The sequence below is a fragment of the Cervus canadensis genome, chromosome 5 (assembly GCF_019320065.1).
Source record: "Cervus canadensis isolate Bull #8, Minnesota chromosome 5, ASM1932006v1, whole genome shotgun sequence".
NCBI lineage: Eukaryota > Metazoa > Chordata > Mammalia > Artiodactyla > Cervidae > Cervus > Cervus canadensis.
In genome coordinates, this window is record NC_057390.1 from 101756933 (window position 1) to 101784406 (window position 27474).

The 27474-nt window shown below is 48.8% G+C and overlaps 1 protein-coding gene across 9 annotated transcripts in view; it reads left to right on the forward strand.

Annotated features, from left to right (window-relative positions):
• Positions 1-27474, forward strand: part of CACNA1B (calcium voltage-gated channel subunit alpha1 B) — a 205581-nt gene that overhangs the window by 136855 nt on the left and 41252 nt on the right. For 5 of the 9 annotated variants that reach the window (XM_043470327.1, XM_043470323.1, XM_043470326.1 and 2 more), the window contains exons 21-31: positions 10718-10844; positions 13501-13630; positions 13928-13987; positions 15251-15357; positions 21220-21316; positions 22436-22596; positions 23878-24015; positions 24763-24964; positions 25185-25349; positions 25683-25793; positions 26140-26223. In XM_043470327.1, the coding sequence (XP_043326262.1) occupies positions 10718-10844; positions 13501-13630; positions 13928-13987; positions 15251-15357; positions 21220-21316; positions 22436-22596; positions 23878-24015; positions 24763-24964; positions 25185-25349; positions 25683-25793; positions 26140-26223 (1382 nt within the window). Of the gene's footprint in view, positions 1-10717; positions 10845-13500; positions 13631-13927; positions 13988-15250; positions 15358-15954; positions 15967-21219; positions 21317-22435; positions 22597-23877; positions 24016-24762; positions 24965-25184; positions 25350-25682; positions 25794-26139; positions 26224-27474 lie in introns of all 9 variants that reach the window. The other 4 variants (XM_043470320.1, XM_043470322.1, XM_043470321.1 and 1 more) reach the window with 1 other exon arrangement.

Sequence of the window (27474 nt, forward strand, 5' to 3'; positions counted from 1 at the left end):
ATGTCTTTGAATACGTCTTCAGCTCTGCCCTCTTACTCTTTTCTTTCCAGGACTCTGTTGACATGAATGGTAGATCTTTTGTTATAGTCCCAAAGGTCCCTGAGACTTGGTTTACTTTTTTCAGTCTGTTTTTTTCTCTGTTGCTCAGATTGAGTAATTTCTATTGATTGTTCTGTCTTCCAGTTCGCTAGTTCTTTAATTTGTGCCCTCCATTCTGCTGTGAGCCCATCTATTAAGTTTTTACTTTCAGTTACTATATTTTTCACTTCTAAAATGTATGTTTGGTTCTGTATATCTTCTGTTTCTTTGCTGAGGTTTTTTTTTTCTCATTTGTTTTGAGTGTATTTTTACATCTGTTGAAGCATTTTTATGATGGATGCTTTAACATCTGTGTTATCTTGGTGTTTATTGATTGTCTTTTCTCATTCAAATTGAGATTTTCCTGGTTCTTGGTATGACAAGTGATTTTTTGATTGAAACCTAGACATTTTGGTAGTATACGAGCCTCTGAGTGTTATTTAAATCTTTTGTTTTTATTGGCCTGCTGTGACGACCCTTCAGCAGGGAGAGGGTTGGGGAACTGCCCCATTATTGACAAGTAGGGTGAAATGCAAGTTCCTCACCCAGCCTTCATTGACACCTAGTGGGAGTGGGCTCCTTGTCCCAGCTGGGCTGCACTGGGAATTCTAGTTACCCCTGGGCCTCCACTGATGCCATCTTGTCTGAGAGACAGGGGAGGCTTTGTTTGGCTCCCAGTATGGCCTCTACTGACACAGTAAGGGTTGATCTCGTTACTTCTGAGTGGTGGTAGAAGTACTGCTTTTTCACAAAGATGCACTCTAGCCAATAAAGGGAAGGGGATCCTTTTTACCTCTGGAATTGAAGTCAAGGCTTACTTGAGTAATGTTTTCTGACATTGCATGATCTGGAAGTTTTATTATTACCACAGGGTGGGTGTGAAAGTTCCCGCCTTCACACTTGGCTCACTTGGCTCTCTTGAGACCCCCTTGGCTCTCTCTACTGCCACCTCAGCGATGGTTTCGGGGTACCTCACTATAGACTGGTGAGGGTGGAGGCCTAGGCTCCCCCTGACCTCCGCTCGTTAATACTAGTGGAGGTAGGGCTGCAGTCTTTTTTTTCTTTCTGTGGTGTTAGTAGAGTGGTTTTGGCTGTAAGTTTCCCACCTGGTTAGGCTGTACCTTTCTTGGTCCTGTTACTAGAGAGAGCTTTAAAAATCTTTCCTATTGGCACTTCTGGGTTGTTGGCTTCTCTAGAACCAAGGATATATGAAGCTTAAAAGAAAACCCAGAAAAGAAAACCTGTTGTATTGTTCTTCAGGTTCCAAGATCCCAGCAAGTCTGCCTTCTTCTCTCCACCTTTCAGAATCTTCTAGGTTTGCCTTATATATGATGTCCAGGGTTTTTAGTTGTGCTCAGAGGATGAATGAAAGAAGGTACTCCTATTCCATCTTTCTGAAAGCTGAAGTCTTTGAGTTAATTTTTACATATGGCGTGAGGTAAGAAAGGGTTGAGGTTCTTATTACCCACCACTGATGTCCATTTGTTCCCCTACCATTTGTTGAAAAGGCAGTCCTTTCAGTAGAATTACTTTGGTACTTTTGTCAAAAATCAGTTGACAGATGTTCTTTCATTTCAGGAAAAATTTCTGGGACTACAGTTTTAAAAGTTAGTTATATTACATTGTTTTATTTTTGTTTTTCAGACATTCCAGTTATTTAAATGTTGACTCTCCTTTGCTTGTCTTCTGTATGAATTTCTCTTTTACCCATCTTAAAACTCATTCCTTATTTCATATTTTTTCTCTTGGCTCATTTCACTCTGAAATTCCTTTTCCCTTGCTGTAATTTCAGTCATATGCATTTTCCCTTGGACTTATCTGTTATCTCCTCATAATTTCTGAGATGATTTTGTTTTTTCTCTGTAACTTTATTTCTTAGATGATTTTGTCTTCTTTTTCAGTTTCTCTCCTAAGTTTGCTTAGCTCTCATTTCATATCACCCAGTTGTCCACACGTTTTTATTTTGAGCTTTTGAATTTGATTTGTGGTGCTTTTTCTTATCAACAACTGTTTGTTTAATTATCTTTAGTTCATGTTGGAAAGTTTTTGTCTGCTTTGCAGTTTTTTTTTTTTTTTTTTTTGTGGAGTATTTTTATTACCTGAAAGATTTTCATCCTCATTTTCTGTGTTCTTATGTAGAAACTTTGTATGGATGTTGGGTTCATTTTTCTGATAATGAGGAAGTATATTACAATTTCTTGGACCAAAAATTACATGTGATTTTGGGAAGAGTAGGGGAGAGGTTTAGGCAGCTTAGTTGGTTTCTAGTTCAAGAACACCTTCTTATGTTAGTACCATGAGACCCATTTTCTTTTTCAGTGGTATCTAGTGGAGGGTGTTTATCTATTCTAATTCTAGATCTTCTCTGGAGGACCCTGGATCTCGGACACTTGTTTCTTCTTTCCTTCCATCACTGAGCCACTGAACCCGCATCTCTCATTGTCATCTCAGGTTTGCCACCCACAGCGCTGTGTACTCTCAGGCCCTTCCTTTCAAGCTCCAGAAGCAACACCCTGACCTAGCGGGTCTCAAACCTGTTCTCAGTGTTTCCCTGCCTGGGCAGGGAAGGGGTGGTGTGGGGCTTTTTTCCTGTGGGTGAACCAGTTGATGTTTCTGTGTTCAGCATCACTAGGACCCACCTCACTCTCCCTTCTCCACACAGTCCCTGCCTGATTCTTCAGGTCAAAATTTGCTTTCCCACTGACATGTAAATTCAGGTTTGTAGTTTCCTTATTTCCTGTATGCTGGAGGCATGCACTGGGGATGATTTTATCACCTCTCCTTATCAACCATATGGGTTATGGAGCGTGTAGAGAGAAATTTAAATTTGAGTATGACTGTCTGCCAGTATCAACAGGAACCAGCCTCTTTTTAGTTTCTGCTGGATTTGTAGTTATGGCCACATTACATTTCTAATTTTCTTTTTTCATTTTCTTCTTTCTATCCTTCACTCCCTTCCTCCCTTCTTTCTTCACTCCTTCTCTCCTTCTCTTGATAAACTCTTTTTTTCCCCCTCAGTTCAGTTCAGTTCAGTTCATAGGCTACTAAAGTTTCAACTTTGGCGTTCTTACCTTTTTATTGTATCTTTTTCTGTGTCATTTTGTCCCTATTTATTATTTCTTCTTCTGCTTTCTTTGTCTTTATTGTAATCTCTTTCCCCACTTATTAGTTGAGTACTCAGCTGTGACACAAGCTTTCCTACTTTGCTAGGGTGTTTAAGGCTTTAACTATCACTCTAAGAATTACTTTAGTTGTATTTTACAAGTTATGAAACATCATATTTTTTACTTCTAAATCTTTTCCAAGTTTCATTATGATTTGATTCATTAGTTATTTATAAGTTCAGTTTTGAATTTGCAAATAACAGAGATTTCTTTAAAATTTTTCTGTTGATTTCATTATTTTTTCTTGTATTTTATCACTCTTTGTATTTCAGGTCATCCATTTGGCTTTTTTTTGCCTTCTGCATGAAGAACTTTTTTTTCTAATATCTTTTACTAAGATCTCATGGCAGTGAAGGGCTTCCTAGATGCCACTAGTGGTAAAGAATCCGCCTGCCAATGTAAGAAATGCAGCTTCAATCCCTGGGTTGGGAAGATCCCCTGGAGTAGGAAATAGCAATTCTCTCCAATATTCTTGCCTGGAAAATCCCATGGGCAAAGGAGCCTAGCAGGTCACACTCCATGGGGCTGCAAAAAGTTGGACACAACTGAGCAACTGAGCCCTTGGATGGTGGTGGTTGTTGCTGTTCAGTTGCTCAGTCTTGTCCGACTTTCTGTGACCTCATGGACTGCAGCATGCCAGACTTCCTTGTCCTTCACTATCTCCTGGAGTTTGCTCAAACTTATGTCCATTGAGTCAATAATGTCATCCAACCATCTCATCTTCTGTTGCTCCCTTTTCTTCCTGCTCTCCGTCTTTCCCAGCATCAAGGTCTTTTCCAATGAATCGGCTGTTTGCATCAGGTGGCCAGAGTATTTTAGCTTTAGCCTCAGCATCAGTCCTTCCAGTGAATATTCAGGGTTGATTTCCTTTAAGATTGACTGGTTCAATCTCCTTGCAGTCCAAGGGACTCTCAGGCCTTCTCCAGCACCACAATTTGAAAGTATCAGTTCTTTGGCGCTCAGTCTTCTTTCACATCCATACCTGACTACTAGAAAAATCATAGCTTTGACTGTATGGACCTTTGTCAGCAAAGTGATGTCTTTGCTTTTTAATACACTGTCTAGATTTGCCATAACTTTCCTTCCAAGGAGTAAGTGTCTTTTAATTTCATGACTGCAGTCACTGTCCACAGTGATTTTGGAGCCAAAGAAAATAAAATCTGTTACTGCTTCTACTTTCCCCCTCTTCTATTTGCCATGAAGTGAAGGGACCAGAAGCCGTGATCTTAGTTTTTTGAATGTTTAGTTTTAAGCCAGCTTTTTCACTCTCCTCTTTTACCCTCATCAAGAGGCTCTTTAGTTCCTCTTTGCTTTCTGCCTTTAGAGTGGTATCATCTGCATATCTGAGATTATCAATAACTTCTCTGGGCAGTCTTGATTCCAGCTTGTGGTTCATCCAGCCCAGCATTTTGCATGATGTATTCAAACCAGTCAATCTTAAAGGAAATCCACCCTGAATATTCACTGGAAGGATTGATACTGAAGCTGAAGCTCCAATACTTTGGTTACCTGATGTGAAGTGCCTACTCATTGGAGAAGACCCTGATGCTTGGAAAGATTGAGGGCAGGAGGAGAAGGGGGCAACAGAGGATGAGATGGTTGGATGGCATCATTGACTCAATAGACATGAGTTTGAGCAAACTCTGGGAGATAGTGAAGGACACGGAAGCCCAGTGTGCTGCAGTCCATGGGGTCCCAGAGGGCCAGATATGGCTGAGCAACTAAACAATAATGAACTCTACATATAAGCTAAATAAACAGGATGATAATATATAGCCTCGTCATACTCCTTTCCCACTATTTCTCTCAGTTTGCCTGAAACATCTTTTCGAATTGTTTGTAAAAGTAGTTTCAATTTGTATGAAATTCTGGTTGGTTAGTTATTTCCTCTCAGCCTTTTGAGACTGTTCCACTGTCTCCTGCTTCCTGCTGTTTTCTGTTGAGAAGTTAATCATTAGTACAAGTTGTTCCTCTGTGTTCCTCTGTCTTCTTTCTTTGGCTGCTTACATAAAAACCTTTTTATTATGGAAAATTAAAACACTGAAAGTAGAGACACAAGTATAACGAAGCCCCATTTGCTGTCACGAACCCTCAAAGTAATAATCCACGTTTTTGCCAGTTGTGTTTCACTTGTGTATCTCCTTTTTTTTCTTTTAATCACCTTAGGTTTAACTGTGTCTGTAAGCATCTCTAATAATGAAGGATTTAACAATCACAATAGCTTTATTACACCTACAAAGTTGATAATAATTTTTTCAGTTCAGTCGTGTCTGACTCTTTGTGACCCCATGGACTGCAGCACGCCGGGCTTCCCTGTCCGTCATCAACTCCCAGAGCTTGCTCAAACTCATGTCCATCAAGTCAGTGATGCCATCCAACCATCTCATCCTCTGTCGTCTCCTTCTCTTCCTGCCTTCGATCTTTCCCAGCATCAGAGTATTTTCCATTGAGTCAGTTCTTTGTATCAGGTGACCAAAGTATTGGAACTTCAGCTTCGGCATCAGTCCTTCCAATGAATATTCAAGACTGATTACCTTTAGGATTGACTGGTTTGATCTCCTTGCAGTCCAAGGGACTCTCAAGAGTCTTCTCCAACACCACAGTTCAAAAGCATCAGTTCTTCAGTGCTCAGCTTTCTTTATGGTCCAACTCTGACATCCATACATGACTACTGGAAAAACCATAGCTTTGACTAGCTTTGACCTTTCTCAACAAAGTAATGTCTCTGCTTTTTAATATGCTATCTAGGCTGGTCATAGTTTTTCTCCCAAAGAGCAAGCATCTTTCAATTTCATGGCTGCAGTCACCATCTGCAGTGATTTTGGAGCCCGAGAAAATAGTCTATCACTGTTTCCATTGTTTTCCCATCTGTTTGCCATGAAGGGATGGGACTGGATGTCATATCTTAGTCTTTTGAATGTTGAGTTTCAAGTCAGCTTTTTCAGTCTCCTCTTTCACTTGCATCAAGAGGCTCTTCAATTCCTCCTTGCTTTCTGCCGTAAGGGTGTCATCTGCATATCTGAGGTTATTGATATTTCTCCTGGCAATCTTCATCCCAGTTTGTGCTTCATCCAGCCTGGCATTTCACATGATGTACTCTGCACATAAGTTAAATAAACAGGGTGACAATATATAGCTTTGACATACTCCTTTGCCAATTTAGAACCAGTCTGTTGTTCCATGTTCTATTCTAAGTGATGCTTCTTGACCTGCATACAGATTTCTTGAGTTCACATTTTACCAGTTATCTGAAAAATAGCTTTTTACAGCTGGTATGTTTGAATCAGGATCCAAACAAGATTTGCTCATTTGACCTAGCTTAATCTGTCTATGTCTGTTTTACTCTGTGATTATTTTATGCATGCCATTTATTTGTTGAAATACTGTAGAATTTATCCTGTTAAACATTCTGGATTTGGTTGATTGCCTCATGGTGTCCCGTAGCACATTTCTCTATCCTTAGGATTCCTGTTATCTGGTAATTAGATCTAAAACAGGCCTTCTGAACCTTGGCACTATTGAAATTTTGTTGGTGGTTGGCTGTCTTTTGTGTTTTAAGCTGTTCAGCTGCATCCCTGACCTTTCCCTTCTAGATGCCAGTAGCATACTGTAGTTATGACAACCAAAACAAACAAACAAACAAACAAACAAAAAAACAGTCTGTAGACATTGCCAGGTATTCCTTAGGAGGTGAAATTACCCTTGTCTGTGAACCACAGATCTTGATTCTAATCAGAGTAAAAAAACTCTAGGGAAGCTTCATAGGTGGTTATGTGCTTCCTCTCACATTCCGTCAGGAGTCACATAGCATCTACTGTTTTCCTTTGGGCAGCATTAAGATTGATCAGTGGATTTTGCCTGATCCATCCAGGGTAAGGTTCTCCACCAGTTTTTCCCCTAGTGAGCTGGTAGGCATTGATGATTGTCACCCAAATTTGTGATTTTATTTGGTATTGTACAGTTATGAATTATAATTCCATCATGCTTTCTGAATTATTCCAACTTTTTCTATTCCAACTATTCCAACTTTTTCTGTAAAAGAACTTTCTTCATCAACACTAATAAAAACAAGAATAATCTGAATGCAAAATGATAGCAAAGTTAAATCTGTTTGCATTTGTTCCCACTATCAAGCCTTCAGCCTCGCCTCTGCCTTGAGACCCTTTGCTCCCAGTAGAGACCAGCCTTGCCTTACACCAGTACAGCAGAGACCAGCAGGGAGTTGTGGGGACTGACTGGGGGACTCACTTTTCTCTCCATCTCTCCCCTCTGGGATTTTGCCCCTTATTCTTGGATATTCCATCATCCTCACCTCCAGTCTTTCACTCCTCCTCCCAGTAGGGGTGCTGCTTTCTACTTCTACAAATGAGAAAGTGGCCCCCAGGCACAGGTGTCTCCCAAGGATTATAGCTTCTTGGTTCTTTAAGCAGTTACACATTTTTGTTCTGCTTTTATAATTGTCTGTAGTAGGAGGTTGAGTTCTTTGTAAGCCTCTCTGTCACAGGCCATGGAAATGCTGGGCCAATTTTATAGACTTCTATTGCTTGTTCATTTTTTAAAGACTCATTTTTTTATTTCTTTGCATATTTATATTTAGTTCTTTAGTTCTTTTACAGTCCTCATCTAAAGGTACTTATATCTGAAGTCCCTTGGGGATTATACATCTATTACTAGTTTCTGCTGTCTTTCACCTACCTCACTTCTTTTTGTGTTTGTTGATATGAGTTCATATATAATTGACCATAATGCACCCTTTCTGAGTCGGGCTTTATGAGATAACTAAGCCCTATAGAAAAAGAATAGCTTGGCTGCTTTTTCAGTTCTCCCGAGGATGGTACATAACTCTAGGACAGAAATTCTTTCTACATGGTGGACGCCTTGGGACATTAGGCTTACGGTCTCTTCAAGTTGGCAACAGCTATCTTGGTTGGTGGGGATTCTGTGGCCAGACGGGGGATGTTGTTGCCAGAGACGACTCACCTGTGCTTTCCCAGAAGCCCAGGGCACTGCTGTCTGGACTCCCTTCAGGGCCCTGGAGGGAGCAGTTTATTGTGGTGCCTCACTTTCCCTGCCTTACCCAGCCTTGGTCGGTCTTGTCCCCACAGGGTGATTCTTCAGCTCAGCCTCAGGTTCTTAATCTGGATGCTGGAGACGCTAACACGCGTCAGTAAGTGCTGTCGTGAGGGATGAAGCACCTGGGCCAGCCCGCACATGGTTGTTTTCAGTGAACATCCCGTTCCTTTCTTTATCCATGCCTCCAATGACCCTTATCTGGTCATCTGGCTTGATTGTCTTCTGTTTCAATGAATTTTTTGTTACTGTCAGGTCTCTTTTTTAAATAAACTGTTTCCAACAATGAATCTCCTTGGTTGGTTGTAGCTCTTGTTTTGATCCTCTCCTTGTCTTCCTGGTCTGTTTTGATTTATTGATGAGTTATGTTGTTGTTATAGTAAATTTATTTCAGGAGAAGTATTTCCATCCAGGCTCTGACATCTTTGTTTCATTTCTTTTAAGCAGAAAAAAACAACTTCGTTAAGTGTATATTGGTTCCTTTCCCCCAGTTTACTTGTCCTTCAGTTTGCTTACTTGTTATTCTGGAAGAGTCTGAAAAGCTGTGGTTTTAAATTTATAAATGTTTTCTTAATTTAAAAGTTATACATGCCCCTCACAGAAGAAAATATTTTAATGTTAAAAGTATAGTGGAGAGAATTAAAATTGTTACTGGAAAGCCTTTCAGAGACCACAACAGTTCCTGTTATTTTGGTGGTGTTTCTCTCCCTGTATATGTTATTTTTCATAGTTGAGTCTATCTGGTATATACAAGTGTTAGCCTGTCTTTTTTTTTTTTTTTAACCTTATCATAAGCTTTTGTCATTTAAACTATTTGTATGGGCTTTTTAATATTCATAGTATGATGCTTCCTGTAGACGTTGCACACTTAGTTGATCTCCTGTGGTTATATGTTTCATAGTTTTTATTATTGTAAAAGAACTTATTACAAACACCTTTGTGAATACAGATGTTTGTGTGCTTGATTTCCTTAGGAGATAATTTTGTACAAATGAAATCAATAAATAATTGTTTTAGGGCTTTAAATAAGTATTGCCCAGTTGCTTTCTTAGAAGATGATACTATATAATTTATGCCTTCAGCCAAGGAATTGAATGGTGCCGGGTGGTGGCAGCTGACAGTCCACAAAGCACTATCGCTGCTGTGGCTCTAGCTGGTTTCACATTCAGCCCAAGGTTGTTTTCTCTGGCTCATCCATTCGTTCTCTGTAGGACTTCAGAGTGGCCAGCAGTCGGGGAAGAAGACTGGAGGGAATCACCTTCATTTCTGCTTATATGCTTCTTCCAAGAAGTAAAAGTGAGGTGGATGGTGGGCATTGGCTCTGAGTCACTGCACTGTCTCCCTGGTACCCCTGGGGTCTCAGGAACCGTTACTTGAAAAATTGAAACATACCTTAGGATAGTTAAAAATGAAGCACTGCTGGGAGAAACATACACTGCACGAAGAGCACAATCTACTTAAAAAGCACAGTGGTCACAGCATTTTAACCCTGGGGAGTTTGGTTTATGGCTGCCAAGGGAGAGAGGGGTGCTGAGTGCAGAGGATGCCCTTCAGGGACGGGGGAGCCGGGGGTGAGGCAGACGAGGGCAGTGCCACGTCCTCCCTGGGTCAGCGTCCTGTGCGGTCAGGCCTGACCAGCGGGCTCTGTGGCTGCAGGCCAGACGGGCTCCCTCCTTGCTGCCTGCTGGCCCCGTCTGAGCCGCCTGCAGGGCAGAGGCAGCTTTCATTGGGCAGCCCGGGATACCTTTTCTTGAGGTGTGAGCCATGAACTGGGATGGGAGAACCTACTGGCCCTGGTCTCTGGGGCTGACATTCTTAGAACATCTAGATTAATGGCCCCTAGGGAGGCAGAGGGCTTCCCAGGTGGCGCAGTGGTAAAGGATTCGCCTGCTAATGCAGGAGACACAAGAGACTTGCGTTTAATCCCTGGATTGGAAAGGTCCCCTAGAATAGGAAATGGCAATCCACTCCTGTATTCTTGCCTAGGAAATCCCATGGATAGAGGGGCCTGGCAGGTTACAGTCCATGGGTTTGCAAAGAGTTGGACACGACTGAACACTCTCACACACAGGGAGGCAGAGGTGTCCACAGCCAGGGACGCTCACCAGGCTTGGTGCTGCTCCCCAGAGACCCTGGTGGAGGGAGAGGTGAGGAAGGGTCTCTGGGTCTTTGCAGCAGACAGCCAGATCCTCAGAGCTGGTTCAGCCCAGCATCACCCACCTCAGCGGTGATCTGGCTGTGATCAGACAGGGCCTCATGTGAAGCTGTGTTCTTGGCCTCATGCCCTTCCCTGGATGGATCCATGAGCCTGTGGGGCTGGAGCTTGGAGGGTATTTTCCAGGGGTGACCTGCATGGTGTGGGTTTATGAGTTGCACCCCTAACTTGGTGGCCTTTGTGCTTGTAGGTGGTAACGTGGATCTGGAAAGCCAAGCAGAAGGAAAGAAGGAGGTGGAAGCTGATGACGTGATGAGGAGCGGCCCCCGACCCATTGTCCCATACAGCTCCATGTTCTGCTTAAGCCCCACCAACCTGTGAGTCTTGCCACCAGCCCATGTCCTGCGCTGTCTCCTAGTCCACGGCCTGTGATCCATGTGCACACGAGAGCAGGTGTGCTAGACATGACCCAGCCCGTTACGTGCATTAACATCTTGATAGATCATCACAACTTCCCACAGAGCACATCCTGCTGTTGCCTCACTTTGCCGATGAGACATGGAGCCACAGGGAAGGCTGGTGTCCAGACATACAGCCCACCCGTCTCAGTGGCAGAGCTAGGGTTTAAACCCAGACAGGCATCCCAGGGCCTTGCTTTTAACCCCCGCTGCAGCCATAGGTCACCTCTGTGCACACGCACCCAGTTTCATGCTGCACTGACACCTTCCACCGGAGCCCACGGACATGCGTTGCAGTCTCTCACCTGTCTGTGCGGTGTTCTCCCCTATGTTTACGTCATGCAGTCCTCACATGTCACTCATCCACATACCACTCCAGCTGCTTCATTAGCTCGACCAGTGTTCAGACAGTGTTCTAGGTGCTGGGAACCACAGTGATGAGCAGCAGCGGTGAGAGTCTGTCCTCTAAGCTACGGGCAAGTGGAGAGGCAGGCAGCAGACGGGGCACCAAGGTGGGGACATAAGGAACTACATGGTGGGAAGGGCCAGGAGGAAGCACAGAGCAGAGACTGGAGGTGTGCACGGTGGGGCTGCGGTGGTGAAGTGGGACTGGAGCCCACGGAAGGAGAGGGAAGCCCGCCAGGCAGGGGTGCAGGCAGATTACCTGCGGAACTCTCACCACGGGGGCGGAGCAGCAGCGTCTGAGGGACCACCACCTCGTCCCTTTCCTGTGTGTCCAGCCCCTCTGCCCTCGGTCATCTAGCAGTCTGTCCACCAGCTCTTGCTGCCCGCCCTCCCCTCCTGCCTCTGCTCAGCACGCCAGTGTGGGGAGTTCGCTTTTTAGGGGTTGGGCGTGAGATGGCAGTAGAGACAGGTATGGCCCCTGCCTCCAGCACTGACTGGTGTGTCCATCACGTGACTACAGCGTGGGTAGGTCGGGCAGGGAGGTCTGGTGTCTGGGAGCCTTCCTGGAGGGAGGGAGAGATCTTGGCTGAAACCTTAAGGGTGAGAGGCGGGGTGAAGAGGGAGGAGACAGTGTTCCTAGAGGGCGGAGAGAGCTTGCGATGGTCTCGACGTGAAAGACCTTGGGCCCCGAACAGCTGAAGGCAGTTGGGTGAAAAAGCACAGAGGCAGACGGGGCTGATGTGTGTTCTGTGGAGAAGCGGGTGACGTGAGAACCCAGAGGAGCTGGAGAGGCTGTGGGGGTGAGTCTCAGTCAGACTGCACTGGAGCCCTTAGGTGGGGAGAATGGAGATGAGACAGACAGACCGTTTGGAAGGTGGTTGTGGCAATTGGATGAGGGTGGTCAGAGTGGAGAGGTTTGGGAGTGAAGTGCTTGGAGAGAAATTTTAGAGGCAGAATCTGCAAGATTTGATGGCAAAATAGAGGTGGAAGGGGGTGGAGTTGTGAAGGATGACAACCAGGGTTTCTGCTTGATAACTGGAGGCCTGGCTGAGCCCCGGAGCCCGGGGAAGCTGGCGGGTGGCACGTGGCCAGCGGAACTTCAGGGTCTGAGGAAACTCAGGGTCTGAGGAAACTTCAGGGTCTGTGGTGGAAACTCAGCCACAAGATGAACTGGTAGTGTTGTTTTGAAGAAAAGAGGGGCTGGGACGGAAGAGAGCCTGTGATGGAGCGTCGTGGGGGTGGAAGGAAAGCATTTCAGTTTGGAGGGAGAAGTACCATCAGGGCACTCGGGGGCTTGGAAGAGCAGCTTGGGGAGTAGGGGGCTGGAGCTGGGCCATGGCGGTTGGGATGAGGAGCAGACAGGAAGGGACAGAGACATGGTGTCCCTGGGAACACGGTGTTGGTGAGAGGAGAGGTGTCAGGGGCTGGCGGGCGGAGGGCGAGCCCGTGGAGGCAAGAGGGGCTCTGAGAGCATGTCTCTTGAGCGGGCAGAAGTGACGTCTGTTTGGTGTGCTTGTCACCCAGGCTTGGCTTCACTGTCCCCCTGAGAGGCCTTGCTGGTCTCTTGGTCACTGTCTCCTGCTGTGTCGTAGCATTTGTCAACATCTGAGCATCTCCTGTTGATTTCTGTTTGCACTGTTTACTGGTGTCTTGGTTGCCACTGTGTCCCAGTCCAGGATGTACCTGAACAGACCAGAATAGTCCTCAGTGGTGCTGACTAGCGAGTGGAGGCAGACAGGTGACTGAAGGGCAGGTGTGCACACGCATCTCTGGGAGCTCAGTCGAGGGTGCCCCAGCACTGGCGTTCGAGAAGGGCTGCTCGGGGACTGTTGGTGCTCGGCTTCTACCCCACCCACAGCAGAGCTGGAAGCCTGTCCAGGGCATGGTAGCTCCACAGCACGTTAGACAGGCAGGCCTGGCTGGGCCCCAGTGGAACTTAATGTAGCAAAAGGTCCAGACCAACTTGGCCTGCGAGTGATGGTGGCTGGCCCTGCCTGGGGTTTCTGCAGCCTTCCACCACTCCCATTCACTCCCAGGAATTGAGTCCCCATCAGTCAGCTGGCTGCTGTCACCTGAACAGAGGGACATTTAGCAGAACTCAGCCCTTTCTAAGGGGAGGGGCCAGGCAAGCCCTCCATAAGCCTTTGTTGACCCGTGCTTTGCCTTCCAGGCTCCGCCGCTTCTGCCACTACATTGTGACCATGCGGTACTTCGAGATGGTCATTCTCGTGGTCATTGCCCTGAGTAGCATTGCCCTGGCCGCTGAGGATCCTGTGCAGACAGACTCGCCCAGGAACAACGTGAGTGTTGCTGTTGGGCTGTGGAGGGGCTGATGCTGTCAGGGCCCTGTCTGCCCATCAGAGTGTGGGTCTGAAGGTCTGGGGACATGTCCAGGATGCAGTGAAGACCATTACTGCAGGGGCCCCTCCCATGGGATGCTGGCCAAGCCTCCCCTCACTTCCCCATGACCCTTGCCCACTGGCCCCAGGCCGATGGGTTATCTGTTCAGGCTCCTGGAAGAAGACATGGAGTTGCTGAACTGGCCCCGGCTCAAGCTTCCTGCCTTGCCCTTGAAAAAAGCCCCTTTTTGGTTCCAGGTGCTGAAGTACATGGACTACATCTTCACAGGAGTCTTCACCTTTGAGATGGTGATAAAGGTGAGACGTGTGGTTGCCTTGGTGACTGCAGGGCTTTGCTCATCCCCCCTCATGATTGAGATGAAGGCATAGGGCAGATGTGTTCTGGGCATGCACACGTGTGTGGGTGACGCGCTCACCTGCAGAGGTTGTGTTTTGTGGAGACATGAGGTCACATTTGCTAAGGGTTCCCCATAGTGTTATATCAGCCTCAGGAGAGCTCGTGAGCACTGGGCCTAGTCTCCACTACCTGCTGACAGAGACCCTTCTCTCTGGGGCGGACAGGCTTCCCCTCCTGTGTGGTAACGAGCCCAGGTCATGCGGGGTTGTCTCAGCAGAGAGGGAGGCCAGGACCTCAGCTGGAGGAAGGAGAGTGAGGACAGGCGGTGGCCTCAAGGCTCAAAGGTTGCAGCAGGTGGGCGGAGAGGACCCCCTGGTGCTTGACTGCAGAGGAAGCACGACCATGCTGTGTGGCCCTGGTCCTTCTCTCGGTGTTGCCGAGGGCCTGTGTGCGTCCCCACAGGTGCAGCTCGAGGAGGGAGGGGGTGCTTGCATGGTGGCTCAGGGTGGCTTCTGTGTATGCTCACTTCACTTCTCTTGTGAATTCCTGGGGGAGGTGTTACTGCATTTTGCAAACAAGGACACTGAGGCCCAGAAACAGTAAGATGCCTCCGGAAGTCACCGCTGCAGAGGGGCAGCTCTGCAGCACCTCCTGCCAGCGGGGCTGACTCTCTGAGGGTCTGCAGGTGGTAAGCTCCGGGCAGGTGTGCCTGCAGCCCAGGGAGGAGACTCATTCATGCTCCAGAGGAACTGGAGGCCCGGCAGGCTCTCAGCCAGTCTTGGCCATGCAGAGTCACTGGGGTCAAGGGCATGGAGATCCAAATGCCTGTTGAGGCTTTAAGAGGCCATTAACTGAGCCATGACCCCTCCCCTGACAGGACGTGACCTGAGCTCTGGCTCCTCACCTTGACAGACACGACCAGGACCGTGTCCTTTCCCTTGACAGGATGTGACCTGAGCCGTGACCCCTCCCCTGACAGGACGTGACCTGAGCCGTGGCTCCTCCCCTGATAGGACGTGACCTGAGCCATGACCCCTCCCCTGACAGGATGTGACCTGAGCTCTGGCTCCTCACCTTGACAGACATGACCGGGACTGTATCCTCTCTCCTGCGGGGACGGAACATGAAACAGCATCCTTCCTCTCACCACAGGTCTCTGGGCTGTGACCCTGCCTTTCTTTTCCGAAATATTCTGTTACTTAAAGTGTGTTGTTCCCCTAAAGATGATCGATTTGGGACTGCTGCTGCACCCTGGTGCCTACTTCCGGGATCTATGGAACATTCTGGACTTCATTGTGGTCAGTGGGGCCCTGGTGGCGTTTGCCTTCTCGTAAGTACCTGGGTCTGCTCTGACTTGCTGGACAGCACCCCAGAGCTGTGATGAGTGTGGGGGTGGGGGAGGAAGGGGTGCCAGGGGTGCCATGGCCACCATGCTGTCTCTCGTCAGTCCCTGTCTGCTTGGCGGCTGTGGGGCTGGGAGGACCTCAGGGCTCGTCATCCCTGACACAGCCTGTGGTTCTGAAGTTGGATAGGCAGGCTCTGGCTTAAGGCGTCTGCCTCTTGCGTTCTACAGAAGGCTCTTGGTGCCCTGAGGAGGCTGCACTACTTGGTCAGCCAGTGCAAGTGGGTGCAGCTGGGTGTCTCCCCTACTGGGGGGCTCCTCTGTTTTCTGTGGCTCCCTAGCGAGCAACACTCAGCCCTGTTGTGGCTGGGCCTAGATTGGCTCATTAGACCCTGCACGGTGGTGAGTGGGGGCTTGGGTGGAGCTGGGGGCAGATTCTGGGGAGGTGGTTGCTTACCCAGACAAAGACGTAAGTAAGCTCCTTGATGGACAGCGAGCTTGAGGGTTGGGGTCATTTCTGAGCCCATGGGGAGGCCTCCTCACTGACTCTCTTCTCTTTGTCTCCTGTTGCTGGACTCTCGGTAGGAGCTTCATGGGGTAATGCCTTCCCTCTGTCCCCTCACACTGCCCCACATCACAGCACGCTGCGACCCCATGTGGGCCGTTTCATCACCATGCCTCACCTCTGCTCATTTCCTCCACCATCTGGGCTGCATGCTGCCAGGAGCCATGTCCCCCGGCCACATGTCCCCACCTCACCTCTGGGGGCTGGGTTGGGGGCTGGGGCTGGGCATGGCCCCCCCTTGGTGAGCAGGGCATCCTGACTGAGTGCTGGAGGCTGGGCACCTGGGTCTGGAGGTCAGTGCCCATGCTGGCTGGGAGCTGTGTGACCCCAGCTGCCAGGATGTGGGACATCCTGAGACACTTTCCCACTCGTCTCCTCTGGAAACAGGGCTTTCTTTGCTCTTTCCTTTCCTCACTTCCCTGAAATGCCCAGCATCTCTGACCCTCACTATTATAAAGCAAAATTCAACCGAGTGAATCTGAAGGTCTGGTTGGGTTTATTCAGTGATTTGTGAAACAGGCAGCATCCCATCCAGTAGTTAGAAAGGCTGTACATGGTGGAAGCTGTGTAAAATGGAAGGCCTTTGTAGACAGGGAGCCAGATAAGGTTTTAACAAGAGGAAAGAAAGGATTGCTTCAGGCAGTGTTACCTCAATGGTGCTCACTAGGTGATTCCAGAAATCTCATTCCTGGGAAAGGTTAAAACTACAATTAGGTCTTGGTCTGCTCTCCTGGGGGCAAGTGGCTCCACTTTGGTCCCGTTTCTTTTTATTTTTCCTTCTTCTTCTTCTTCATTTTCCTCCTCCTCCTTTCTCTCCCTCTTCCCCTCCTCTTTTTTTTTTTTTTTTTTAAACAGTTCTCCCCTTCTGATCAAACTGTCAACCCAACTGAGAGATGTGATAAAAATTTTAGATGTGTCAACTATGCCGACTTAAAAAAAAGCACAATGTGAGACCTGCAAGTTAAGTTTTATTTGCGGCAAAATGAGGACTATATCATGGGGGACAGCATTTCAGATAGCTCTGAGAAACTGCTCCAAAGAAGTAGGGGGAAAGGTCAGTAAATATGTGATTTTGCCAAAGGGGAATACATGAAATCAAGCACATATATTTTGCAGAAGGTTTCTGCTAGTGATGAGGAGCAGTCATCGCCATGAAGTATTTTAGTGCTTTTCTAGATATGAGGAGATGCAAGAATTGGGCTCGTAAAATCTGCTCCTGGAAATATCTGTCTGAAGAGCTGTTCTTCCAGTTTTTCCTAGAGCACCGAGGCCTCATTTGTGCTCTCCACCTGGAATTCCTTTCAGGGGGATGTTGAAAGTCAGCAGCTGCAGCAGCCCATGATTTAATCCTTGCAGAGGTAGATGCCAAGTGCCAATTTGTAGTTGACATCTGAAAAAAAAATTTACAACCTGTACGTTGAGAGTTACCTTGTATTTGGCTGACAAAACTGAGGACTTAAGCCTGGGACACAACATCTCAGATAACTCTGAGAGACAGTACCAAAGAGGCAAGGAGGGGGACATGAGCCACGGGCCACGATGTGTAGGAGTTTTTGCAACAGAGACCTGGTAGTCAGAATATCAAAAGATGACTGTTAATTAAAGAAAACCAGGCATCTTAAGGGATTTAGTGCTTTCCTATATGTGGGAAATACAAGAGTCTGGGCTCACTGAAGTCATTTCTTTGATGTGTACCTCAGCTATCTGGGGCCAGTATCCTCCCCTTCTCCTCCTGAGTCTCCTCGGGGTGTCCCATTGAGGGGGGCTGGCTCACTGCTAGATGGGGGACATCCTGCCTCCATCCCAAATTCCCCCAGGGCTCACTGTCAGCTGTAATGTGATGGCTTAATGGCTGCAGCATCCTTTGTTTACTGATATGGCAGGCAGTACTTTTTATTCACAGGTGTTAGCACCATGCTCAGCTCCCGTTGTGTAGTTTTTGCAGCTTTGATCTTAGACATGGTATCTACAGGTCATGATGTATTTGTTTAATCCCTATGACATTCACACAGATCACAGTTTTAGGTTTATAATCCTTATGTTGGTCATTTTCTTTGCTTCTTTTTGACATTCCAGTCAGAATGGAGACCACTTACTTAGTGGCTATCAGCTACAAATATGTATTTAATGTTTTTGAGAGAATATAACAGACATATCAGGGGCGTTATAAACAGGATAATTCCTAATGTTTGAAGTGTATTTTGGTTTTTTTTTTAATTAATTAATTTATTTATTTTTTCAGTGGGTTTTGTCATACATTGATATGAATCAGCCATAGATTTACACGTATTCCCCATCCCGATCCCCCCTCCCACCTCCCTCTCCACCCGATTCCTCTGGGTCTTCCCAGTGCACCAGGCCCGAGCACTTGTCTCATGCATCCCACCTGGGCTGGTGATCTGTTTCACCCATAGATAGTATACATGCTGTTCTTTTGAAATATCCCACCCTCACATTCTCCCACAGAGTTCAAAAGTCTGTTCTGTATTTCTGTGTCTCTTTTTCTGTTTTGCATATAGGGTTATCGTTACCATCTTTCTAAATTCCATATATATGTGTTAGTATGCTGTAATGTTCTTTATCTTTCTGGCTTACTTCACTCTGTATAAGGGGCTCCAGTTTCATCCATCTCATTAGGACTGATTCAAATGAATTCTTTTTAACGGCTGAGAAAACAGTGTGGAGATTTCTTAAAAAACTGGAAATAGACCTGCCATATGGACCCAGCAATCCCACTTCTGGGCATACACACTGAGGAAACCAGATCTGAAAGAGACACGTGCACCCCAATGTTCATCGCAACACTGTTTATAATAGCCAGGACATGGAAGCAACCTAGATGCCCATCAGCAGATGAATGGATAAGGAAGCTGTGGTACATATACACCATGGAATATTACTGAAGTGTATTTTGGAGTCATGGTCCCCAAGACCCAAACCAATCAAAGAAAGATCGCATGAAGAAGTCACAGTTTTGAGTCAAGTAGCTGGCTCAGTGATCTGATTTAACTGAGTTTCAACTTCCCCAGAAGTGTCAATCCAGGTACTGTAGGTGGTGTTGGCCAAAGCATAGACAACCTATTGCTCTGCTAAAGGTAACTGAAGGCTATCCTATTATTAGGACCAACCTTGGCCAGAGTCTAAGGGTGTCTCCTGGGAAGCTGATGTCTTAGGAGGGAACTCTGCAGTGTCTTCAAGAGTTAAGGAGAGGTTCTGATCATATCTTGTGTATATTTGCTCCTAACCAAGTGATGGACTTACTCGCAGGGTTTACTATGTTTACCCAGTTAAGCCAGGGGTCACTTAGGTTTTTAATGTACTTGAAAAGAGAATCTCCTTGCATGAAATAAGGAGTCTCCCTAAATGTCTTGCAAAGACAGGTACTGCTGTGGGGTTTCCTAGTGAGTGGAGATAAACCACATCTACCCAGTTGGGATAGATTGGAATCAGCCCTGGGCAGAGCAACAGGAGTGAGGCAGCCCCAGCCTTGGTGCTGGGGATTTGGGACTGGTCCAGCACGAGGCTGCTAAAACCAGCAGGGGCCTGGCCTGCTGGACACAGTCACAGGGGCCCTCTGAAGCCTGCTGCCCCTGTCTGCTCCAGGAATTGAGAAAACAGTGTAGGGGATCAGGCCAGAGAAGGGGATGCTGGGGCTTCTTCAGGTCTGAAATATTTATTCAAGGTTCAAGTCCCTGAGGTTCACTGCCATCTGGGTAGCGAGGAGGACCTGGTGCAGTTTCTTCCAAGGAGATTTTGGGGCAGTCTTTGTTCTGATTGATTTCAAATTAGAGGGGTGGAAGAAAACTGGAAACATGAGTTTGGTAAGTCAGAGCCAGATATTTGAGGAAATAAAGAATTCAGTATCCAGGCAAGTTTGTAGGTACACAGCAAAACCTCAAAAACAATTATTAGGACTAGAATCTATTATCTATGGAAGGGCAAACATATTTTTTCTCTCTACAATACTCCCTTTCTTTTAAAAAACCAAAGATAATCACAGTAAAAGTAATTTGTTTGTATTAAACTTGTATTATTTATGTAAGTGCTGCAGGAAGAGTGACTGATCATTTAAGTTCTTTTTAAGACTGCTTTGTTGCTGCTAATTTTCATAAGGAGTTTCAGACTGAACTCTCAAAAGCCTTCAAAGCCAGGAAACCAAGCCAAGGACATGGCCATCAGATTTTACCTACAACCCCTTGTCAGTGAAAGCCTTCGTCATATGGCCAGTGTTTCCAATTGTGTCCTGTAGAAGGAGAATAGGTTCTTATTGAACTTATGCAAATAAATATATTATCATGGAAGTAAGAGTACTCATTGAAATACTCTGAATTTTGAAGGAATCAGGGAGAAAAAGTAAATGTTTCATCTTTGTTCACAAAGGTATATTTTACCAAATTGTTGATAGCTTAAGGGACAAGATTTCTTTAAATCTGGAAGAACGTTAATGAACCAGCAATATTTTAGACACATAATCATAACAATTATAGTCATCCTACATACTATTTTTGCCATTTTGTAGAAGTCTCCCCACCAATGTCTCTATGTAAATTGAGTCATGTTAAAAGCCCCGTGGTGGGTGAAAGACCAGTGGGGTTTGCCGTGGAGCCAGGAAGAACCAGGCAGCCAACTGTTTAATTTACAGCCACTGTTAGTCCATTTTAATGTTTCTGAGGCAGGAGCAGATGCTGCCATGTTACAAGGGCAGACGGTGGGCAGTGAAGGGTCATTTTTGGCAGAAGAAGAAGGGACTTCACCCACATGTGCCATGGCCTTGATAGATTCTGCTGCTGTTGCCTTTGCGTGACAGTCAACCGGGCGCTTCCCTGACATCAGCCTCAGTCCTGGTGGTGTGACCCCTCCCATCCCTCCATCAGCAGGGAAAGGCAGGCAGGCCAGCCTTTCCAGAAGACTCCATGGTGATGGGCATGGGTCTGCACTGCTCATAGACTTGCACGTGCTGCCTGGGCTGGGGCTGCCATCCTGGTGCCCACCTACCTTTACTCCCACTGGGGTCTTGGCATGGTGTCTGGAGGACTCTGGTGTGGGGTGGGTGGGAGTGCTGAATGATGGGATCTGGGGGGGGATGAGCTCTTCCCACCCAGAAGCTCAGCTCTCCCTGGACACCAGGTGCTGCTGACCTGGCCCCAGCCCGTGTCCACTCAGGCAGCCTGTTGGGGGAGACGCACTGGCCTGTGGTGTCTGCAGGACCAAGGCTGCCCTGTCCCCAGTCGTCTGGGCACAGGTGTGCACCCAGCCTGTCTACATGGGTGGCTTCTCCCTTCTAGAGGCTCCAAAGGGAAAGACATCAGCACCATCAAGTCCCTGAGGGTCCTGCGTGTGCTGAGGCCACTCAAGACCATCAAGCGGCTGCCCAAGCTCAAAGTGAGAGTCTGGAGTGGGGCCTGGAGGGGGGTGGGGGCTGTGTGTGTGCATGTGTACACACGTGTGTACACGTGTATAGGTAGACTTCACGTGTGTGTGCATGTGTGTGCACACACGTACATGTAGGCCTGCCTTGCGGGGTGCACATATGTATCTTGCCTGGCCCCCTGCAGCTTCCCGTGTGGGGTGGGGACGAGCAGAGCTGAGGGGAGGCCCCCACGAAGGAGGCCCTGCAGTATGTGCATGGGATGGGCTCTCAGCTCTGTGACCATCTCTGACGGGGCTCCTCTCTGCATGTCCTGTGAGGCCCTTCTTCCTCTACTCAGGGGCACCCATGGGACCAAGTCTTTCATCAGCAGCTGTAGTGCAGGGGTCAGGGTCACAGGGAGATGCCGGGAGAGCAGGGGTTGGGGGATGTGGCTTTAGAATTGTGCCGCAGTCTAATTGTTGCTGAGCTTGTGCTTAAATTCACTGAATTCTCCAAGACTATGCAGTAAAATGTTAGGAGTACCTTTGACCTGCAGGCTGGGGAGACACTAAGCGATGTGAGGTTCTGGGGGGGTGGTTTGCTTAGAGCCCATGTTGAAGGGGCGGCTCAGGGGTAACGGAGGCACCAGGGGCAGGGCTGCCAAGGCAGCTGCCTATGTGTGGAGTATGCCCTGCAGGGTCTTGAGAGCCGGTTGCAGATTGGCCTCTGTGCACAGCCAGCAACAACCAGACCAGGGCAGCAGGGAGAGGTTCACTGGAGAACAGGTGGCCTGGGCAGTGGGAACAGCTGGGAGTCCCCTCTGGTTCACGCACATGCCCCACGTCCTGCCCTGAGCTGGCCTCAGCATCGCCGGTTGTCTACCCCATCGCGAATGCCCCTGTTGGGCAGAAGCCAAGCACTGTCCTCAGCTTAGCCCTGTGCCTTCCCTCCATGCTGGCCTGAGGCCTGGCTGAGTGGCCTAACACTGGCGCCAGCCCCAGGTTCTCCGTGGTGGGGGCCCCCTGCCCACACTACCTCTTCTAGCACCTCCTGCCCACCCATCCGGTCCAGGAGGACCCTCCTGGTCCCCGGTCCAGACCCTTCCGGGTCCTGGGCTGGCCCCGCCCCCTCACAGCCCTGCCCCTCCCCAGGCTGTGTTTGACTGTGTGGTGAACTCCCTGAAGAACGTCCTCAACATCCTGATCGTCTACATGCTCTTCATGTTCATATTTGCTGTCATCGCGGTACAGCTCTTCAAGGGGAAGTTTTTCTACTGCACCGATGAGTCCAAGGAGCTGGAGCGGGACTGCAGGTAAACCGGGCCCCTCCGCTGTCCCCAGCACCATGCCTGGGCCCTTCCTGCCTGCACACCTCAGGGAGCTCAGTGTGGCCTCTGCTGGACGCTGTGTCAACCCTCGAGGTCCAGGCTGGGCCCTAAGGTCAGGGGGCCGCCCCAGGGCTGAAGCCACTTCGTCATCACTGAGGCCTCGGGCCCTAGCTGAGCAGACAAGAGAAGTGCACTCAGGGAGGGCCGGGGGGAAGGCTGGTGCCTGTGTGAGCACTGTCCCGGACACTGCACATAAAGGGAATCGTGTGGGCCGCGGTGCCCGGCTCCTGCCGCCGCTGCTGTCGAGGTCTCTGCTGCTGTGGCCCAAGCGGTCTCCCTCCCCTGACAGTTGGATGTCATTCCTTCTATAGTCAAACCTCCCTGAGTGGATCTGCTTACCTGTTGGTGGACATTTGGTTGTTCCCACGTTTGGGCTGCTGTGGTTACTGCTGCTTTGAATATGTGTGCAACTTTTTCTGTGCACAGGTGCTCTCATTTCTCTCGAGGATAAGCCTGGAGGTGAGGTTGCTGGGCTGCGTGGTGATTCTCTTTGTCAGTTTCAGGAGCTGCCAAACTGTTTCCCACCAACAGTGTCTGAGAGTTCTGATTTCTTCACGGGCTTGCCCGCACTGTTATTTTCCTTTTAAAAAGATGTAATTATAGCCATCTTAGTGGGGATAAAGTGGTATCTCATTGTGGTTTGATTTGCATTTCCTTGATGATTCATGATGTAGAGCCTCTTTTCATGTGCATATTGATAATTTGTATATCTTCTTTGCAAAAATATCTATTCAGGTCTTTTACCCATTTTTTAAATTGAAATGTTCATACATTTTATAACTGATTGTAATAGTTGTTAGTATAGTGCTGATAGAAAGCCCCTTATCAGACAGATGGTTTTCCGTCTTTAGTTCCATTTTGAGTGTTGATGATTTCCTTTGAAAAACAGAGCTTTCCATTTTGACGAAGTCCAATTTATCTATTTTTTCTATGGCCCCCTATATTTTCTTCTAAGAGTCTTACAGAGTTACTGCTTACATTTAAGCCTTTGATCCATTTTGAGTTAATTTGTACACATGGGGTGAGATGGGCTCCACATCCATATTCTTGCCTGTAGATACCCAGTGGTTTCAGCACCATCTGAGTGAAGAGACCATTCTTTCTCCCCTGAACGGACGACCTTTTTCAAAAGTCGTCTGCAGACACGGAGGTTTGTTTAGATCCTTTGTCTTTGACCTCTGGCTCCCTCTGTGTTCCCACCCCCAGGGGCCAGTATTTGGACTACGAGAAGGAGGAGGTGGAAGCTCAGCCGCGGCAGTGGAAGAAATACGACTTCCACTACGACAACGTGCTCTGGGCCCTGCTGACTCTGTTCACTGTGTCCACGGGTGAAGGGTGGCCCATGTGAGTGCTGCCCGGTTCCCCACGGCAGCTCAGGCGAGAGAGAGGGGCAGCTGGGGTGGGGAGCTCAGACTCTGCACCTGTCACTAAGCAGATACGCCCTAGGCTCTGTGCTTACTGGTGAGAGGAGGCCCTCCCTCTGGGAGTGGGCAGCCTAGAGGAGGAGGAGAGTAAGCCCAGAGCACAGTATCACGAGCTCCTAAAAATCCTCGCTCAGTGGCAGGGTGCTGGAGGGAAGAGGAGCCCTCCAGCATCACCCCGAGCTGGCCACTGGCTTGTTAAGGGGAGCATGAGGGACGCATGTGTTCAGTGCCACACTGGATGTCAGGGGCTTCCTTTAGGGCTGAGAGGACCATCCCTCAGAAGGTAGGATCGATGCTCTGCCAGGAGACTACTGAGCCCAGGGCTTCCTGACAACAGGTGAAGTTGGGTATGGGTAGGTGACCTGGTGTGAGATGGGAGAGAGCTGGGCAGCACAGGACTGCTGGGCCTCTCCCACTTCTCCTTGTAGGGGTAGGACCTCAGGCAGCCAAGGCCTCCTCCTGGAGGTCCCCAGCAGCCCTGAGTACAAGCCCTCTGGGAGGGGCAGCCTGCTGCTGGGAGACATGGCTCTCCTGGGGAGCAGGCCTGGCTGTGCATGGCACCATCCCTGGCTCAGCCACAGAAGCCCTCCTGTGACGCGGGTCTCGTCTTTCCTGGGACCATGTCCTCCTGGGCTCCCCTGATGTTTGGTGTTGGCTCTTGGCCCAGGGTGCTGAAACACTCGGTGGATGCCACCTACGAGGAGCAGGGCCCAAGCCCCGGGTACCGCATGGAACTGTCCATTTTCTACGTGGTCTACTTCGTGGTCTTCCCCTTCTTCTTTGTGAACATCTTTGTGGCCTTGATCATCATCACCTTCCAGGAGCAGGGGGACAAGGTCATGTCTGAGTGCAGCTTGGAGAAGAATGAGGTGGGACTCCCTGCCGCTCCATCTCCAGGCAACTCCCTGGTGGGCAAAGTGATCAGGGCCCTTGGGCCTCCCTTCTGTGTGGGGACCACTGGCCAGCATGTGGTGGGGAGGGCTGCTTGGAGAAGGCCTTCTGTCATCGGGGCTCTGTGTGTGGCTGGGGGAGGGGGTGTGCAGGGGCTCCAAGGGGTTCAAGTTCTCACCGCTCCGTTCTCTCTCGCAGAGGGCTTGTATCGACTTCGCCATTAGCGCCAAACCCCTGACGCGGTACATGCCCCAGAACAAGCAGTCGTTCCAGTACAAGACGTGGACGTTCGTGGTCTCACCACCCTTTGAGTATTTCATCATGGCCATGATAGCCCTCAACACAGTGGTGCTGATGATGAAGGTGTGTGAGGCCTGCACGGTGGACTGCGGGCGCCCGTGGGCATGGGGACTCAACTCCAGCCCGGTGGAGAGCCCGCCTCCCCCTGGGGTGTGAGCAGCAGTGATACCACCCTGAGTGCTGATCAGCTTGGGTTGCCTATGCAACCCTGATTCCCTGGTCATCCGTGGGCTGAGATCGTAGGAAGGTTCTGGAAGACACAGGGGGAGCAGGGAGGGGTGTCCCAGCATGGCAGGTGTGTCTGCCCGCTCTGCTCTGACAGGAGGTCTTCATGAGCCCCATGGGGTGTGTTGGGGCAGCTGAGTCCATGGCCAACAGCATCTCTTCCTTGGGCAGTTCTATGATGCGCCCTACGAGTATGAGCTGATGTTGAAGTGTCTGAACATCGTGTTCACGTCCATGTTCTCCATGGAGTGTGTACTCAAGATCATCGCCTTTGGAGTGCTGGTATGTGCCGTAGCCCCTCCTGGCCTTTTGGTGTCTGTGATCTGGCCACCCCTCTGTAGGGGACCTTTGGGTGTTCACTGTTTGGAGCTGGGATTCCGTGAACCCCCAGAGCACATATGACCCTGAAGGGGCCCCAGGGAAGTGACCGCCGGGTTCTGCCCCACCTCTGCCCCTACCCTGTTCCTGGAGGGGAGGGGGTGTGTGGCCTTGTGCTCCACCCACCTGCCCACGAGGGGGCCCATGTATCCTCTGCTACCTTCTTGACGAGAGGCCACCTCCTGCAGCTTGTCTGCAGATCCTCCCTACCCCCGCCAGCCCAGCACTAACTGTCCTTCTTTCTCTCCAGAACTATTTCAGAGACGCCTGGAATGTCTTTGACTTTGTCACTGTGTTGGGAAGTATTACTGATATTTTAGTAACAGAGATTGCGGTGAGTAGCTTTCCTGCCCTTGCAGGCCCTGAGTGGTCTCCCCACTGTGCCTCCAGGCCTGGGGGTTAGCTCCTCCTCAGAGGATGGTTCCCCATGAAGCTCCTCCCCAGAGGCGAGTTTGGGGGCTGGGTATCCTGTAGGCAAATGCTTTGTCTTGGATGAGAAATTGGTTCCCAGAAGGTCTTCCAGGCTGATGGCCTGAAAATCACCTGGAAGTGTAAGTGACCAGGAAGATAAGGATCTTGTAATTTCATATGTGTCTAATACGGATGCACCTGACAACTGGTTCCAAAAAGATACAACTAAAGCCAATAAGGATTTGGAGTGTTTTAAAATATCAGATTTGTTTTACGTATGTGTGTGTGTGTGTGTGTGCATGTGCACACATGCTGAAGATTCTAGTTCTTACTAAAATACATGGATTATATCTGAAAACTGACTGAGGGCTAGAGCATGAACATGTCTCAACAAATTTGAAAGAATCTGAGTCATAAAGTGGTGTTCTTTAAGCACAACAGATTGATAGAATCAAAGGCAAAAACATCTATGTTTCTTAAGTTGAATTCCCTAGGAATAGACACTGAGGTGAGGGTTCTTATAAAAGTTATTTTTTAGGACATGTTTCAAGGGAGAACCGTGGGGAGAGCTTTGGGGAGGTGGGTGGGGAAAGAAGAACCAGAGGGGCCGAGGCTACAGCTCCGTGTCAGGTGAGTTGGATTGTCCCCCAGAGGCTCTGGAGACAGAGTGGGTCACAGCTCAGAGCTGCAGAGTTCTGTGCCCACCAGGCCTCGGCTAAAGGCTTGCCTGGAGTGTGGATTCCCAGGTACCCGAGTGCCCTGATGCAGGTAAAGCAGGCTCCGGTGGCCTGTGCTATTGGGCCTAAGGGCCACATGCAGGGCGGGGACATCTGCTTGCAGCCCTGGCCCCACCCGGCTCTGTCCACACTTCACGTCAGGTCCTGTCTCTGGCTTCAGGTGGTGCTGGTCATGACCTCAGGGAGGAGGGAGTTGATGGGAGGATCAGGGCGCCTACGGTTGCAATGGAGACACACGTCATCTTGGGACCTTTGCTGTGGCCAGCCCTCTGCTGCTCCGGTTGCTGGTCACACCAACTGAGCCAGCCTTCACTCTGTACCGCCAAGGCCCTGCTTGCTGTGCCCTGTGGTGGCTCTGGCTGCCATGATGATGCAGGCACAGTTCAGACTGGTCCCAGAAACTTCTAGAAAGGCCCCCGGGAGCCCCCTGCTTTCCA